This window comes from Brachycentrus maculatus, unplaced genomic scaffold (genome assembly GCF_059751285.1).
Source record: "Brachycentrus maculatus isolate JH-2025_06_01 unplaced genomic scaffold, ASM5975128v1 h1tg000194l, whole genome shotgun sequence".
Classification (NCBI taxonomy): Eukaryota; Metazoa; Arthropoda; class Insecta; order Trichoptera; family Brachycentridae; genus Brachycentrus; species Brachycentrus maculatus.
The window spans coordinates 461,064-480,574 of record NW_028280945.1 but is presented as its reverse complement, the minus strand read 5'-3'; the positions used below and the strand labels follow the sequence as shown (position 1 = coordinate 480,574).

Sequence of the window (19,511 nt, the reverse complement as noted above, 5' to 3'; positions counted from 1 at the left end):
AATAAGAATTTTGTATAATTGTTAGCGTTTTGATTAAATTTGAGTAAATAAACTTTGAATTATTTAAAGGGAAGAGGAAAATCGACTTAAAAAATTTAAAAAAAAACTAAAGATCGAGGGTCGAAGAGGTGTGGGAAGAAGGTGGAACTCCTGGCTCCATAATACACACGAGTGGACAGGAGTACATAGTGTCTAGGAGCTATTTCGGACTGCCCATAATAGGGACACATTCTCAAAAGGGACACGTTGTCAACGTACTTAGGAGAAAGCTGCTTTAAATACTTTAATTGACAAGCTCGCCTCTGGTATTTGATTACCTATTCAGTCATTCCGTATATAGTCGATCTTCACTTCTTTCTTTATTTCTTCTTCTTCCATATCGGATCATTGACTGTGGTTAGGCAATTTAAAAATTGTGTATCTACCTAATAAAAGTGGGCATACCGAAAAATTGTGATAGAAAGTATCGGTAGTATCACAAAGCATATAGTGAATTTGTAAATTGTACGGTGAAAGGGAAAATGTAGGTTAATTGATTGATTTTAACCCTAGAACCATGGAACGTTTTTCAATGTACCGTAGAACGGGGCTACTTGAACTTTGATGTGTTACTTGAGCCCAGTACAAAAAAAATATTTACGCAGACCGTGGTATCGATCGAAGAATCGTGACAATAAGTGTCACCTGTCAGAGAAACCATGAATCATGTCGATACGTTCATTATTGTAGACCAAATACAGATTTAAATTATTCAATATTATTTCGAGAAATAATAAATACTTTGTGTTCTGATCCAATCACATTTTTATTAACCAACTAGTTTCGGCAGCAACCTGCTGTCCTCTTCAATCTTTAGTAATAAAAAAACCCCGAAACTAGTTGGTTAATAAAAATGTGAGTGGATCAGAACACAAAGTATTTTTTATTTCTCGAAATAATATATCAATATGATCCACAAAGTTAATGCTTTCAATATTCAAAACATTTAAATTATTCTTTTGTACTGGGCTCAAGTAACACATCAAAGTTCAAATAGGCCCGTTCTACGGTACCTTAATTTAAGAGACTATCGTAAAATGTACACCGATAAAAAAAACTCATATTTTGCCAAAAAAGTTTACTATAAATTAGTGCAACATGTTTTTTGAGACCTTTATATAAAATACGAACATAGAAACGTTGGTAAAAAAAACTAAGATACATGCTAGTTGTTACTACATTCACCACAGATTGAATGTCCGTCGTAAATTTTACGAATGTACTGTAATCTAGGGTTAAGAGATTTTAAAAGAGAAAATAGTTTATTTCGTCTGTCTCTCTAGTGTAAAAGTTACCGCGTTTGGCTACCGAACTAGGGATCCCAGTTTCGATTCCCATGGGGTGGAAAGTAATATATATTTAATATTACCCTTGAGTGGTACCTGAAGCGTTAAACTGATCATCTTACCTTAATTTAATTAGCGACCAATTTAACATTACACCAATTTGATGTAGTGTCCTATGAATGTAGAAATAATTAATATATTCAACCACTTGCCGACCAAATATCGTCAATAACTACCAAGGTAAAGATCGTTTTATTTAAGTAACTGTTCTTCTTGAAAATTCTTCAAACCTTCATCTGCACCCGATGATGCATAGGGCACTGCATCATATAAACCCAGTGTTATCTTGATCGTTTACACATGAAAGAAAAGTGATGAGCCCTCCGCTTCAGGTACCGGTCCAGGGTAATATTGAATAAATATAACTAACTAACTAACTAACCATCACGCCGCTTCCCCGCAGGGGTAAGCAGAGAGAATAGAACGCGACACCACTCTATCTTTGCAAACATTCTTCGCCTCTTCCACGTTCATGCATTTCCTCATACATACCCAACGATTATTACGACTCCTATCCTGACCACTTTTTAATAGGTATGACAAGTATTTGGCATACCTGATCGTGCCAAGTTTTTCTCGGTCTTCCTCCTCTCCCTTTTCCAATTACATTCGTTGAATAAATATTAGAGTGAAAAAATCATTTATATTTATTTGACCCCCCTGGGAATCGAGCCCGGGAACTTTAGTACGCTAGCCGTGCTCACTATTAAACTACGGAGGCGAACTGAAAATTAACTCTGCTCAATATAAATATATAAACTTGTTATATGGTCGTAAATCGTATACTTAGGAGCGATACAAGGACGGTTCAAAGAACGCTTCATTTTATTTCATGTATTAGAACAGATTTAAAAAAGAAGATTGTATTAAGGTGTGTTTAAAAATTGACAAATAAATTTTAAATTTTAATAAGGAAAATCATTAATGGACCATGGCAACCGTATTTTCTGTTGGTATTACTTAATTTGTGTTACCGATATTCAATACATCGCCGTTAGTTTCTTAATTTTTCGTTCATTATATTTCACCGTTTAACACACATTGAGTAAGTATTCATTTAAAAAATAATTATTATAAAATAAAAACCAATTTTATTATTCATAGATAAATAACACAGAATGAAACTTAATTTAAAAATTCTCCGCTCTTGCGGTAGTATAGCAATAATTAAAACTCTCTCCTGTACAATTTCTGCAAATGCAGATACAATTAGAAAGAGTATGATATATGAGAACTTACGCAGTAGGATTTTGCATCTGGTTGAGGGTATGTTTCTATATGCCATGGTCTATTTCAATTTAATTCAATTCAATTTTATTCAATAAAAAAAATATACATACATAACAAACAATATTCAAGGCGCATATATTAAAAGTAAGCAAGAAGACTTAAAGGTGTAGAAGAATCCCGCTTCGGAAAACTCCTTCGGACACGTGGAAACAGATCAATATCCAGTATTGAAAAATATTTCACTTTTCATACTTTACTTTTCTTTGTGTTTTCCTTGATAAATTACTTCTTTATAGTATGTCCTAAGTCAGACTCATTTATGGTTTTTAAAAAGTTGCGTAAACCTATTTCTAAGTACGTTTCACATATTGAAAAATATACCTTTCTTTGTGTTTTTCTTGATAAATAACTTCTATATATAGGGTCCGCCATCTAAAGTTTTTTTTTCAACTAGTGCTTATTTCGTGAATGGTAACACTTAGCTCATGTCTGATTTGACAGATAATTAGTTTTATCCTTCCGCTAAGCGAATATGGTTGTGTATACGCTTGAACAACGCTGGAAAATATTGCGACATTACTTTGAAAATCATGGTAATGTTGCAGAATGTGTGCGAAAATTGCGTACGGTTTTTGGAAGAAGAGAAGCACCGTCAGCTCCGTATGTTCGTTATCTTGTGAAAAAAGTGAAAGAAACTGGCATCCTCATCGATAAACCAAAGCGTGAAAAGCCAAAAACAAAAAGATGTTGTGGCAGAAAGTGTGCGTGAAGCGCCATCAACATCAATTCACCGTCGTTCTCAACAATTGAACATTTCGGAGACATCATTGAGACGAATTTTGCATAAAGACCTTGGTATGACGCCATACAAAGTCCAATTGGTTCAGGAGTTGAAGCCAACTGACCATCCAATGCGTTTTCGCTTCGCTGAGTGGGCCTGCGATCGACTTACAGAAGATGCCGATTTTGCCAAAAAAATCATCTTTTCGGATGAAGCTCATTTTGATCTTGGCGGGTATGTAAACAAGCAAAATTGTCGTATTTGGGGCACAGAAAACCCGCACGCATACATTGAAAAGCCGGTACACCCAAAACGAGTCACTGTTTGGTGCGGATTTTGGTCCAGAGGCATAATTGGGCCATTTTTCTTTGAAAATGAGCAAGGAGTGGCCGTTACAGTCAATGGCGATCGTTATCGGGCCATGTTGAACGGATTTTTGTTCACAAAAATTGAAGAGGAGGATATTGGCAACATTTGGTTTCAACAGGACGGCGCTACGTGCCACACAGCCGAAGCTAGTTAGTTTTTTTTTTATAGCATTTTCAAAAAAAAAAAGTTATTTGGCGGACCCTTTAGTATGTCCTATGTCAGACTCATCTATGGGCTTTAAAATGTTGCGGAAACCTCCAATTTCTAAGTACGTTTCAAATATTGTAAAATATGTATATACCTTCATTTTTTTCTAGATAAATTACTAAATAGAGCATAAGAAAATAGAACGTAGATTTTTAATACGAAACTACGCAATTCGTAAGTCTGACCTATGTCGATATTTTGTCGATCTTTCTGCTTCACTAAAATAGATATCTACTCATGAAGTATTACAAATCAAATTAGTTCGATCTCAAATTAAAATTATCTCATCGATGTTTTGCAGCGGTAATAGAGTTTATTGCTAGACGATTTTTAGAGATTTAGCGGTAATTATATGCCGACGATTCTAAAAGCGGACAATTTTGTAATAGTTATGTGCAATAAACGGAGAAGTTAGTATCTTGCTCGATTGACTTGGTATTGGGAAAATACAGTATCGAACAGATTAATTGATTCAAAACTTTTTTTTCGTATTTTCAACACCGTCTAAAAAAATGTTTTGGGGGTGTTCCTCGTATTATAGACCAGGGCTGCTTCTTTCAGTGACTGAGATGATGAATAGCGAGAAGTATCACCCAATCCTACTGGAAATGATACTACCAGAGATAAAAAAACGAAGGTCAAATAGTAATGGAATATTTCGGCAGGATTTAACCCCCTGCCACAAATCTAAAAAAAAAAGAAATTTTTCACACAAAAACAATGAACTGTGATGGACTGGTCAATAATTTTGCATGACATGAACCAAATTGAAAATCTATCGGCAATCTGTAAGAATCTGCTCTCCAAAATTGATTGCACTACGGTGGAAAACCTCATTTTGTATGGTTCCGACACGAAAAAATGGTATCCAAAACCTTATATAATAGATGCCACAAAAAGACCGAAACCTTATATAAAGAATCTTCTTTATTTAAGGTTTTGGTCTTTTTGTGGCCAATAACAGTAAAATCTTTGATTGAGCCCAAATGAGATCATATTAAATATTAATTTGTGATATAACTAATAAACAAAAGATTTTACAAAACTTTTTACGAAAATACAACCAAAAAAGTTTTGTTTCAATTAATCTGTTCGATACTGTACACTAGGTTGAAATATAGATTGATTGATGTAAGGGGAAAATTAGTGAATATCTATATATTGGTCATTCCAACGCAATAGTCGTTACAATAGTAAACAATTTAGACTATTTTATGCACGTTTGATAGAAAATCATCGTTTGTTTCATTTTACTTTTTTATTTGATGAAAAACCTTAAGGAGGTGCGATCGGCAGCGCTCAAAGCCGGTCGTCGTCTCTGGATATGATTTTAAAAATGTATTTGAATTAGACTTTTTTTTAATTGTAAATACTGAAAAAATATTTTTATCCTTCTTTTTAAACTCCTTACCTTTCCGTAACCCCTTAATTTTGAAAACCATGTACTTATTTCGAAAAAAAACTTATTTTATCAATACAAAAACTGTGTTTTAAGAAAAAAATCAATTACGTCAAATTACCCTAGGTTTAAAGAAAATTAAGATGCGATTTATCGTATATAGGGCCTGCAGGATGTACTCGCAATCACACAATTCAGTACGCGACCGGCTGCGAGAGGAGCCACACGTGTATCCACGCACATTTTTTTTTAGAATATGGATTGTTTTTTTTTTAGAATATATATGTATATTGAAAAACATTTTTATCTTTTTTTAACTCCTTACCTTATGGGTAGAATGGTGAATGCTAAACATGTATGATGTGATCACGTAAAACAACCCATGAGAGCCCTGTTAATACTTAAACTTTCATATTCTTATTCATCTATGGTGAGATGTCAAAATGTAAATACAAATACTATAATAATTTTTTATCTGACGTGTTTATTTAAAAGTGTGTATACTATTGTATAAATGAAGCAAAAACTCTGAGAAGCATAACAGGCAAGAGTCTTCGAGATAGAATCAGAAATGCCATGGAAATATGCGAGATCGAAGATGTCGTTAGGTGGGGAAGGCAACGAAGAAGACAATGGTATGCGCATGTGAGGAGAATGGAACCATCCAGACTCCCCCACATCGCACTGTACGGCCAACCCCATGGTAGACGACTCCCGGGCAGACCACCAAAGAGATGGGCCGATAGCTGGGAATCGACGTCGCAGGAGGCTAATCCCTCTTAAAAACAGGCCGCAAGGCCTATAATAATAAGAAGAAGAAGAAGCAAAAACTTAATTTTCTATCGTTTATCCAAGTGCCCTTTACATATCGCTCACTCCTTTCAAGAACGTCATAAATCAAAAACTTATTTTTCAGGAGAACGCTTTTAAAGTTTAAAAATATAATACAATGTATAAAAAATAAATATCAAGCCACTTATTGAACTTTTTCCTGTGTAACAGATCTTTCAAAAAACCTTCAGGTTTTACCTAAGTAAAACCTGAAGGTTTTTTCTCCGTTTGAAAAATATTTAATATATTTCAAAAAATAATTAAACAAAACTTTTCTTTAAAATGCAAAAACAACACTTTCTGCCCTGTAGCAGGTAAATATTAAGTTAAAAACATGCCTCTTTTGCTGGGATATAGTAAATTTTCTGGGCATTCTGAAAACATGTACAACTGAAAATTGTCAATTTTTGATTTATGACGTTCTTGAAAGGAGTGAGCGATATGATTCTGGCCATGAATGTCAAATGACAATAAAACGTGATCGGAATACTGAACATCATTTCAAGCAAAATGACCTTTTAATGGGTAATTTTAGTATGAATAAGTTAATTATCTGATATGTAAAACAGATGTCTGGCATACCTGATCGTGCCAAGTTTTTCTCGGTCTTCCTCTACTTCCTTTTCCAATTACATTCGTTGAATAAATATTATAGTGAAAAAATAATTTATATTTATTTGACCCCCCTGGGAATCGAACCCGGGACCTTCAGTAGGGTAGCCGTGCTCATCATTAAACTACGGAGGCGAACTTAAAATTAACTCTGCTCAATATAAATATAAAAACTTGTTATCTGGTCGTAAATCGTATACTTAGGAGCGATACAAGATCGGTTCAAAGAACGCTTCATTTTATTATATGTATTAGAACACATTTTTAAAAAAAATATTGTATTAACGTTTGTTTCAAAATTGACATAGAAATTTTAAATTTTAATAAGGAAAATCATTAATGGACCATGGCAACCGTATTTTCTGTTGGTATCACTTAATTTGTGTTACCGATATTCAATATATCGCGGTTAGTTTCTTAATTTTTCGTTCATTATATTTCACCGTTTAACACACGTTGAGTAGGTATTCATTCAAAAAATAATAATTATAAAATAAATACCAATTTTATTATTAGCGATATGATTCTGGCCATGAATGTCAAATGACAATAAAACAAATGATTGGAATACTGAACATCATTTCAACCAAAACGACCTTTTAATGAGTAATTTTAGTATAAGTTAATTATCTGATATGTAAAACAGAGTTCTGGCATATCATGTTACAAGAGGGCGTTAATGCATATGCATATTCACAGATAAAGTATTTTGTATTTTTCATGTCACAACAAAACCAACAAAGTTTATTAACCATATTATTCTTTGACATCTCATCAAAGAATAATATGAAAAATACTCCTATAATTGGAGATAATCCAGATTTGTGAACAAGTATTTGGACACACTCAAAATGTTGTAAGTTTATTATTTCTAAAAATATTGTCCGCCTCCTTGGTGAGCGTGTTTAGCCACCGTGTTGGAGGTCCAGGGCTCGATCCCCAGGGGGGGAGGGGTGAAAATAAACATGACTGATTTTACACTCTAATATTTATTTAATATCACCCTGGACTGATCCCTGAAGCGCAAAAGTGATCACCTTGCCTTCATGTAAGTAGCAATCGAGATAACAGTGCGTCAATACGGTGCAGTGCCCTATGCACCATTGGATGCGGATAAGATTTAGAAGAACAAAATATATTGCAAAAGCAAAAAAAAAAATATGTTTAATATATCGTGGGTATACTGGCAAAAAACGCTAACTCAAAAATATCCAATTTTGACTTAATGATGCAAATTATAAAGTTTTTAACATTCTTTAAACTGGCAACATACACTAAGTACTTTGAAATGTCATATACATGTGGTTTTACAAGAAAATTCAACTTCAAGTTTAATAGCAGGTATTTTATTCATTTTTAAATAACAGGGATAATCAAGCAGGGATTTCAGCGTCAACGTTTTTACCAGTATACTCACGATATAATAGTACCTTCTTGCGGCTTAAATTTGATCGGTTAATCTTAGTTTAATTCATTTATTGAAAAAGAGCATTTTGCTTACAGTAATACCCCACTTAACACCACCCCTATTTACACTGTTTTACTATAACGCTGTTTTAAAAGCACGTTTTAAATATTTCACACCACGATCTAAATATTTTTTTGTACTGGGCTCAAGTAACACATCAAAGTACAAGTAGCTCCGTTCTACGGTACTACAATACTGTTTTGTCATTTAAAATGCACTAGTTTTTGTATATAAAAATCCGATAGTTGATCACTGTTGTAATTTTGCTGTAGCATTGTCATTTATATATGTGAAAAATAGACTCCGGTTAGCGCTCATTCTTTTAGCGCGCCATTTTACAAGCAGCTGTACTGTACTACGTTAGCAACAGGGGCATGCATTCTATATAGGCAGAAAAACAGTGCCTATCCTAACTTGGGTAAGTTAGAATAGTTAAGTAGATAGGTAAGTTGGGTAGTTGTCACGCGGGTGCGTGACATATAAAAATGCAACTACCCTACCTTACTAGTAGTACCTAGCTTACCTTTGTCCGCCTCCGTAGTGTAATGGTCAGCACGCTCGTCTACCGTACTGGAGATTCGGTTCGATTCCCAAGGGGGGAGGAGTGAAAATAAATATTAGTGATTTTCTTCTTCTTTTTCTAGCCCTTATCCGCACCACAATGGTGCATAGGGAACTGCATCGTATAGAAGCAGTGTTATCTTGATCGTTTAATACACGAAGGAAAGGTGATCAGCCTTCAGCTTCAGGTACCAGTCCAGGGTCATATTAAATCAATATTAGACTGAAAAATCACTAATATTTATTTTGACCCTCTTGGGAATCGAACCCGGGACCTCCAGCATGGTAGCCTAGCGCGCTAACCACTACACTTTTGAGTGATTTTACACTCAAAAGTTATTTACAATATTTATTTGACATTACCCTGGACTGGTCCCTGAAGTGCAGGAGTGATTACCTAGCCTTCATATAAGTAACGATCAAGATGATGCAGTGCTCTATGCACTATTAAGTACGGATAAGGGTTAGAGAGAGCTTACCTTACAACCTACCTCTACTGTCTACCCTAATTAATTATCTGTGAACGCCACTCCGTTAGCGGTTATACATATTTCTTGTTAATTTGAAAATAAGTGATATTTTCATATTGTAACAAGATGTGGTTTCTGGGCAAATAACCTACAGTAAAAAGACCATCTAATTGATAATTTTTCATGGTTGATTAGTAAATCTGAGGTGGGAAATAAAACACAGAAATAATTAAATGTTTTTATTACATCTATAGTACAGATTAGATCACAAAAAGGGCAGATCGCTCTTAATACTTCTGCGTTTTTGTACTAGGTACAACTTTACACTAAGTCACAATAACTAAAACTTGCGTTTCAAAAATATTACAAAAGTAATATGAATTTATTCAATTGTTAAATGTTAACACACTAAGGATGGAAAAGGTATTTCTACCCGTTCGGTCGATTGATGCTTAAGGACGGCAAGGGTATTTTTACTTTCTGCGCCGGCTTTGTTTCAAAGGATTTATTAGAAGGAGTTATCCAATGTTTTTATATGAATATTATATATATTAATCTCTTTATTAAGGTCTTGACTACATGGACATAATTATCAAATCCTGTCGCCAGCAGTCTGCAGATGTAAAAAATACCCTTCCGAAATGTGTTAAGATCTTTTTTCTATGCTGTTAACTTATTAGAGTAGCAGATGCTTTTTGCATTTGTAAATGAATTGTGTGAACATCAAATAAATAAGCATAGATTGTTAAAAGAAGTGAAAATACCCCAAGATGGTACCATCTAGGCAATCGAACTCTGTGACTATACAGCTCTCAGAGTATGTAGTTCAATTGTACGTCTCCACATACACACATCATTGTTTAACTGGAGGGTACAATCACACAAAAAAATACGCTTATTGATTTTAACAATTGCAAAATTGAAAATTGCCATGGCTTTATATCAAATTTGCAAGATAAAAAAAAAACTATTTTCTTAGCAAAATAGGAAAATTTCTAGGGAAAAAACATCTTTTGGTTAGCCAAAAGATGTTTTTTCCCACTTGAACAGTTATAGGTTTTTGTGGATTTGTAATATTTTCGAAACACAACATTCAGTTCCCTCCTCAATCAGATGGAATGTTGCAACATACTTTGTAAAGAAATATAATTATCTTAAGAACAAAAAAATGGCTGGACTGTAACAACTTATTATATAAGGACATTTCTGTAAATTTAATCTACTAACAAACTATTATTGGCAAACAATTATATTATTACGATTAACAATTTTTCTGCACTTATGCAATAGAAAAATTAATCTAGAACAAGAACGAATTCACTTATTCGAGACATTAATTTTAAAAGTTGGCAATTTAGTTTTTACACATTCATCCGATGATAAAGATCCATTCTCTTTTTTATTACATTTCTTTCAAAACCCCTCTAAATACCTATGAATAATTTTGTCAAAAAATGATGGACTATAGTTGGAATATATTCCAATCAATAAACATTGTTTTAAATGGAAAATTTGCTTTAAAAATTAATTTAAATTTTGTTTTTTTCCGTGGTTAATTTTTTAAATAATGTCAATTTAATTTTACGTCTGTTTTGGAATGGGTGTGTGATATTTATATAAGTAAATAGCTAAAGGTGTTATTTTTAAAGGTGTTTAGTTTTATAACAGTTATGTTTTCAAAGTTGTCCATTATCTTGAAAATACTTATTTTACGTCCATTTTCAAAACTGTCAAATTAAGATTAGAAATAAATACAAATATAATATGAGTAGTCCACTTGCAATCGGTAGAAAATTGAATCTTCTGCTGGTTTGAGCTTTTTTTGAGAGATTTTAGAAAGTGAACTGTCGATTGGCATAGCGAGTTTTGAAAGAGTATTGATTTTTCTTTTCCATTTTATTCCTAACTTAATAATGAGTTTTGGCAGATTATGTTAAATTTGGACGTCAATATTTTGAATTTTCTACCGATTAAATTTTTTTAACAAATTGTGGTTTGCAAGTGGGCTACTCATATAAACATCAAAGTACAGTTGGTCAAATGAAAGAAAATAATCAAAGGCGCTGGTGAAATATAAATTTTTATGATATATCAATATTAAAATTCTCAAAATAAAATGTTGATATTAACAATAAAAAACCAACTACAGGAACACAAAAAAAACATGCTATGCTCAAATAACATGACAAATCTATTGACCATGTCATAAAACAAAATAATTTGGTGCCGCTTTTAAGAAGAAAAAAAATAGTTCTTATTTATTTCCAATTTCTTAATACAATGTAAATCTTTATAAAGGTAATCAAATACTGATGGAATAAAAATACTAGTTATATAAATTTAAAATCAGTTTATATAATGTAACGGGTGTGGCGAAAAAATAATGCAATGAGTAAAATATTTGTTTCATGTGTTTTTAAAAATTAAAATAAAACCACTTACGAAACAGTAAAAAACCCCAAATACATTTTTTTAAATAAACATTTCTCACAATAATATCTACTTCAAAATATGTAACTTTAATATTAAAACGTGTGTCTAAAGACTAAACCTAGTTAATTATTTAAATAACAACAGTACAAACATAGGGAAGAGTATTCTCAATAAGCCAATCGTTTCGTAAACATATTTGAAATAAATAAATAAAGACGACCTCGTTTTTCAATGATGGTTGAACTGTTACAAAAATGATTTATTCAACATGAATAAAATATTTGAAATGCGATCGAAAAATCTGAATTTTATTTTTAATTATATTAAAAATGTTTTGTAGATAAATGAATCAGTCGAAGGTGATTTTAAATAAATATTAAGAGTCAAAATATATATTTTGATCCCCTTGGGAATCAAACTCGAGACCTCCAACATCAATTAATCGTCAATTTCTGCACGTATGATAGTACTACTTTCAGGAAAATTATCTATGTCAGATATTGAAAAATAACTCTTTAAAAAATGGAGTACTATAGGAACATAGTTTTGTTAAATTATGGAAAGTTCATGGTTAAAATATGTAGCGATAGTATGAAATATGTACGTCATATGAACGAGAATGAGAAATGAGTGGAATATAATTTAAGTACTCAATTTTTTCTGCAAACATGTATAAAGAAAATAAAAGGTTCATCATTGAAAACGGGCCTTAAAAAAATTTACATAAACAATTAATGAATAATGATAGTTCTAATTACACGCAATCCTCACTTAACCATATTGTTTGTATTAAATCTTAGCATCTCATAGCTTTCAGATGAGAAGATGTGTAGAAATTTGGTCTTCAAGTGAGTAATGCCTGCACTTATAATATTGCAACTCTTAACCTATATTCTTGGAATCTTAGATAATGTTTCAGCTGCCTCAAACAAATACATAATTAGCTATTAAAAATAAACTATCATATAATCAAATGTTTCTATTTTATCAGCTACGAAAAACAAACTATCCTTAATTTAAATAATTTGTCAGCAAGCAAACGTAAAATTCTTTCATTCATGGTGAAGTTTCCATTTTGGGATTCCTGTGAAAATTTATGAGTATTTTTTTAAAAACCAGTCACTGCAATTCTCAAGGTATATGCAACCAGTACCCAATATGGCTCAGGACAAAGCGATTGAGCTTAGATATATATTTTTTTAAAGCAAAATAAAATACCAGATTTAGAATTTATAAAGTCTATATGAATCGTTTTAAAAATTTAAAATAAAGATTAATTAAAAAAAAAAGTGGTGACTGTTTTTAATTAAAATTAAATTACATGTATCATTTTTCAAATATGCCAGCATTCAAACGTAACAACTAAAATAATAAATAGTAAAGATTGGTTTCTACGCCAGAAATTTGAACTAATTTATATTGGATATACTTAAAATGCAATGATAAATTTAAGCAATATAGATGCACATTGCCGTGAGTTAGATATTTATTATAATTGTTAGTTATATTTTCTATTAGAATGAGGAAATTAGGAGCAAAATCAGAATAGTGGATATCATGGACCGCGTAGCAAGACTAAAGTGGCAATGGGCAGGACATGTTGCAAGACAAGACCCCACAAGATGGACCCCTAAAATTTTAAGATGGAGACATTGGGAGAATAAAAGAGGTATTGGAAGACCTGAAAAGGTCCGACGACAGACATAGTCACTGTGGGGGCTAAAAACTGATCGAAATAAATGTTGATGGTTTAGGTTATGTTAGGGTGTGTGCAGACTTGGAGAGATCAAGTATTCAAGTATTTTAAAAGACAATGGAGGTTTATAATCGTTTACTGACGGTTTAGGTTAGGTTAAAGTTTATTAACCATTTAGGTTAGGTAAGAATTTATTGATGGTTTAGATTAGGTAAGAGTTTATTTATGGTTAAGGTCAGATAAGAGTTTTTTTATGGTTTAGGTTAGGTTAGATTTAATTGATGGTTTGGATCAGGTAAGAGTTTATTGATGGTATAGGTTATGTTAGAGTTAACTGATGGTCTAGGTTAGGTTAGAGTTTACTGATGGTCTAGGTTAGGTTAGGGCGCGTGCAGACTTGGAGAGACCGGCTCGCCTAGGAGTAGAAGGTCAGCACTGAGGTGTGGTTGCCCCGCACCAGCAGGAAGGGCGGCATGTTGGAGGTGAGGATGTGCAGCCAGGCCATGTAGAGTGGCGCGGAGACCAGCGAGCGGCGCGGCATTGGCAGCGTCATGACCACCAGGCTGGACCCCATCGAGTGCTGCTGCAGCAGCTCGCGGAGCCGCAGGTAGCGGTAGGTCTTGTCGCGCACCGACAGTAGGTCCGCGTCCGTGATTTGGGCTGGAGGGACAAAACAACATATTGTGGTTATAATAATCTCTAAGGGCGAAGACTGACCGGAGCATTTCGTCGTAACGTAACATGTTACGATGCGAGCATTCAGGCAGTCAGTACACCGAGCCGAGCGCCCCATCCATAGTTTCGGATGCTCGCTGATGCTCGCCGCAAGCGATGTTACGACGTTATGTTACGACGAAATGCTCCGGTCAGTCTCCACCTTAACATATTGACCAACTCTTGTATTACAGGTGATGAAATTGTTAAAGTATGTATCTATTTTTAAAAAGGTCATTATTATTGAAGTAATGATTTATTGTTTCTTCTTCTTTTTCTAACCCTTATCCGCACCCAATGGTGCATAGTGCACTGCATCATAGCCACGCAGTGTTATCTTGATCGTTAATTACATGAAGGCATGGTGATCAGCCCTGCTGTTCTTGTACCAGTCCAAGGTAATATTAAATAAATATGAGAGTGAAAATCAACCATATTTATATTGACCCTCCTGAGAATCAAAATCAGGACCTCCAGCATGGTAGCTAAACACGCTAACCATTACACCACGGAGGCGAACATATACATATATGGTCAAATACATGGTATATACAATAAAGATACCATATATTGCCCACCTCCGTTGTGTAATAGCCAGCACGCTCAGCTACCGTACTGGAGGTACCGGGTTGGATTCCCAGAGGGGGTAATAATAAATATTAGTGATTTTACACTCTAATATTTATTCAATACTACCCTGGACTGGTACCTGAAGCGGAGGGCTGAACAATCAAGATAACACTGCGTTAATATGATGCAGTGCCCTATGTATCAGGTTTTGTTTCATGTTCTATTTTTGTAAAAAAAATGTCCAGAGTAAGAGTAAAAAGTGTTCAAATATATTGCTCACTCCTTTCAACAACGTCATATATCTAAAATCGACAATTTTCAGTTGTGCATGTTTTCGAAATGCCCAGGAAATGTACTACATCACAGCATTAGCGGCATATTTTTTAATTAATATTTACCCGCTCCAGGGCAGAAAGTCTTTTTTTTTGCATTTTGAAGAAAAGGTATCGTTTGATTATTTTTTTTAAATATACTAAATACTTTTCAAAAGGAGAAAAAACTTTCAGGTTTTACCTAAAAAGATCTGTTGCAGAGTAAAAAGTTCAATAAGTGGCTCGATATTTATTTTTAATACATTTTACTATATTCTTAAACATTAAATACGATGTCCTGAAAAATAATTTATTTATTCATTTATAACGTTGTTGAAAGAAGTGAGCGATATATACCATATATTTGGAAAAATGATTTTGTAAGATTTTACTTTTCTTAAAAATGGATGAAAGGAAGGATGAAAGCAAAATGAAATGCGCTCCCTCAGACGAATGTGTGGAAAATCATTGTATGACAGAATTAAAAATGACGATATAAGAAAGGAATGTAAGGCTGAACGAGGAATAATTGAAAAGATTAGGAAGAGTTCTTTGCGGTGGTATGGACATGTGGAGCGAATGGATAACGAGAGAATGACTAAGAAAATATATGTAGCGAATGTGAGAGGGAAAACAGAACGTGGACGACCGAAAAAGACTTGGCAGGATCAGATCAATCAGAACCTAAAATCTGGCGGTGTCAAAAGTCTGCGTAATCGGAGGGCATGTATGACTGACTAGATGTATGGATGTGAAGGAGGCGAGGAGTGTATGTCAGGACAGAAGAGTGTGGCGTTCCATCCTCTCTGCCTACCTCAGCGGGGAAACGGCGTGATGTTAGTAGTAGTAGTAGTAGTACTTTTCTTAAAATGATATGGCCTACCGGTAGTGGTGTGCAAAAAGTTTTTAATCAGGTTGGCAGTAGGGTTGAGTAAGTATAAGGTATAGTAGGCACTGGTCGTGTTTCTACATGGAATGCGAGTAAACCAGGGTAGGCACTGCTTTTCTGCCTATATATTGTAGAATGCACGCATCTGCCTACCGGAAACACTCCTCCTGACACTTAATACCTCCTGACACTTAACCTTTTAACTGCCGGCAGGTACATGTATGGCGGTACCCAGCATGCCACGAATTTTACGACAAAAATTAAACCTTCTTAACATACCGCTCACTTCAAGAACGTCATAAATCAAAAATCGTCAATTATCAGTTGTGCATGTTTTCGGAATGCCCAGAAAATGTACTATATCCCAGCAAAATACGCATATTTTTAACTTAATATTTACCTGCTACAGGGCAGAAAGAGTTCTTTGTTTTTTTTGAAGAAAAGGAGTTGTTTAATTTTTTTTTTTAAATATACTAAATATTTTTCAAATGGAGAAAAAACCTTCAGGTTTTACCTAAAAAGATCTGTTGCACAGTAAAAAGTGCAATAAGTGGCTTGATATTTTTACTACATTAAATTATATTTTTAAATTTCAAAAACGTTCTCCTGAAAAATCAAGTTTTATGATTTATGACGTTCTTGAAAGGAGTGAGCGATATTGTTATTGAAAGTGTAATAAAGTTTTTTATAAAACTTACCAAATAAATGAAGAGCGCGCCAGTCGTGCAGTCATTTATCCATAATCATAAAATTAATTGTTCATGGTGCAGGGTAAAAACAAATTGTGTTTCAATTCTAAGTGTTCAAAGATCTTCTCAATAGATGTCACTATGTGTTCAATATAATTGTACATTTTAAATTATTGATTTTCTTTAATAAAAGCCCATTTAAAACAGCGTGTCTTAAAACGTAATTTTTGTATGAGCGGCGCGCGCTTCGTTCACAGAAAATTATGCGTCTTAAGACGCTTTTGGCAGTTGACCGGTTAAGGATTAAAATGCTTACCGCTATCCGGGTCATCAGGATTTTCCGGTACCAGGAAGTCAGCAATAAGTTTGTCAAAATAGCTGATGGAAGAGTCCGAGGGCTTTTTAGTGATGTCTGGAATTAGTGTCAAATCCGAGTAATCAATTCGGAACTTGGCCAAAAGGGACGCCATGCTGAAAAAAAAAAGTGCAATTATAAGTATAAAAAAATAAAGGACCTCACGGCAAAGCCCACTAATTATAATTACCACACTTTATGGTAACGTACATAGAACTACAAGATCCGTAACACAGAAACACTTAAAATAAAATCCACTTTTGGTGAAAAAAACTTTGATTTATGCAATAAAGTTGTACAACCTGTTTAAAAAGATAAACTAAATATAAAAGTGTTTTTCATAAGTGGATAATGGAAGTGGGCAGGTCTAAAATATATTTTTGAACCTTTTTCGCTGATACTTTGTGGCACATTTTATAAACTTTATAAAATAAATCTTCTTTGTTTTTAACCACTTTTTATGGGCGCTTTTCTCCGACCGGTTCCGACAAGAACCTCCTTATCACGATTGTTCAAAATATACATGTTTAAACAAGTACGTGTATATGTTTAACCCTGATGATGACAAGGTTCTTGTCGAAACCGGTTGGAGAAAAGTACCAATAAAAAGTGGTTAAAAAGACGTTGTATTTTATACAGATTGCATCATCAGCCATGTTGTATTTGATTGGATAAACAATTTTCTTACATTACAAGATTAAATAAATTTTATTAAATGTGCCCTCAGCACTGGAAAACTCAGTGAGGGCAGATGATTATGATTTGTTATTTGTAATTATGTATATGATGAAGACTCTCCGATCCATAACCGGAAACACATTGCGAGACCGAGTAAGAAATACCGACATCCGGAGCATGTGTAAGACGGAGGATATCGTGAGGTGGGGACGACAACGAAGGCGATACTGGAAGGTACATATAAACAGAATGTCAGAAGACAGACTTCCACGTATTGCCCTCCAAGGCAACCCTGAAGGACGCAGACCCCCAGGCAGACCTCCGAAAAGATGGAAAGACAGCTGGGAGTCGACATCCCAAGAGCGACATGCGGAGGCACAAACAGATCCCTAGGATCTACAAAAAGGAGAAGAAGAAGAAGAAAAAGAAGATGATGAAATAAATAAACAAATAAATCTTTAAAAAACGTCAACGGTATTATAGTACCGGTGTATCTGGTTAGATTAAGGTGTGACTTACTTTCTTTGTTCAAACTCAAGTTCAGCTTGTTTGTTTGCGAGGGTGAATACTCGCAGCTTGCAGTTACTCCACTTACTTCTCGTGGAGATGATGTGCGGAAGGAGCAGAGTCAAACCTAGAAGAAGTACAATAATATATTATTTCGAGAAATAAAAATACTTTGTGTTCTGATCCACTCACATTTTTATTTACCAACTAGTTTCGGCAACAACCTGTTGCCCTCTTCAGGGTTACATTTATTACAAACAATGTAATAAATGTAATAAATGTAACCCTGAAGAGGGCAACAGGTTGTTGCCGAAACTAGTTGGTTAATAAAAATGTGAGTGGATCAGAACACAAAGTATTTTTATTTCTCGAAATAATATATCAATATGATCCACAAAGTTAATGCTTTCAATATTCAAAACAAAGTACAATAATATTACACTAATTATTATTTGATATTTCATAAAATTAAACTCGTATCAAATATCGACTGGCTAATTTCAAAATGCGTAATATTTACTAGTCGATGTAATGATGGTTTGTTTCCAAAATGACCTATTAACCTCTTGAGTAGTAAAATATTAATTAACCTATCCCGTTAATCGTTATCGACCCTAAATCGACCAAAAATCGCATGTGTTAAACATTTTGTGTAATTTTAAGTGTGTAAATGGTGCTATGGTGGTGAAGGGTGGTATTGTTTGCATGCTGTGGTAGTGATTGTCCTGACGAAGAGACGGGTACGTCTCGAAACCGGTAGACGTAAAAATCTCGGTGAGTGGTTATATGTATACTAATATAATTAACACTTTTGTAAGAAAATAAATAAGTAAAAATGACTAACCACAAAGTAAAGGCTTTAAATATGAATTATTTTGAAAATAAAATAATTTATGTGGTGATATATAAGTATGTAGATCTCGTGGTACTGACTGATTGTGTTTTTTATCAAAACCAATGTTTTGAAATTAACGATTGGAAATTATGAAAATGGGAAAATTTTCATTAATTTTATTTTTGAGTTTACAAAAAAATTTGAAGTACGCAGCTTTTATAATACTAAAGTTATCGAATAAAAATTCATAAATGTGGGCTTTTGATCCCCCTGTTCGAGCCGGCTAGGTTAAAGACTTTTTAAAACATTTGATCAAAATTGAAATAAAAATGTATTACATGATTAAGTGCTTAGGTTTTTGAGACGGCAGTTTGAGTAAAATTTGTTATTGTCAGCTTTTTATTTAGATGGAATTTGCATTTATTAATTACCTTGCTTACTATGTATAAGGTTTATAAATCATTAAGTGGATTTTTGTTTCGTTCTAATTTAAAAAAAATGTTTTATATTAATCTGTGTTG

General features: G+C 33.7%; 1 protein-coding gene across 1 annotated transcript in view; it reads right to left on the bottom strand.

Moving 5' to 3' along the window:
- Positions 1 to 10,513: 10,513 nt before the first annotated feature.
- The window catches only part of Ncc69 (sodium chloride cotransporter 69), a 97,441-nt gene continuing 88,443 nt past the window's right edge, over positions 10,514 to 19,511 (bottom strand). Inside the window, exons 20-22 of the mRNA XM_088262951.1 lie at positions 18,168 to 18,282; positions 16,932 to 17,086; positions 10,514 to 14,102 (exon numbers count right to left, since the gene is read on the bottom strand). Of these exons, the coding sequence (XP_088119077.1) occupies positions 13,858 to 14,102; positions 16,932 to 17,086; positions 18,168 to 18,282 (515 nt within the window). The 3' untranslated portion in view covers positions 10,514 to 13,857. The remainder of the gene's footprint in view (positions 14,103 to 16,931; positions 17,087 to 18,167; positions 18,283 to 19,511) is intronic.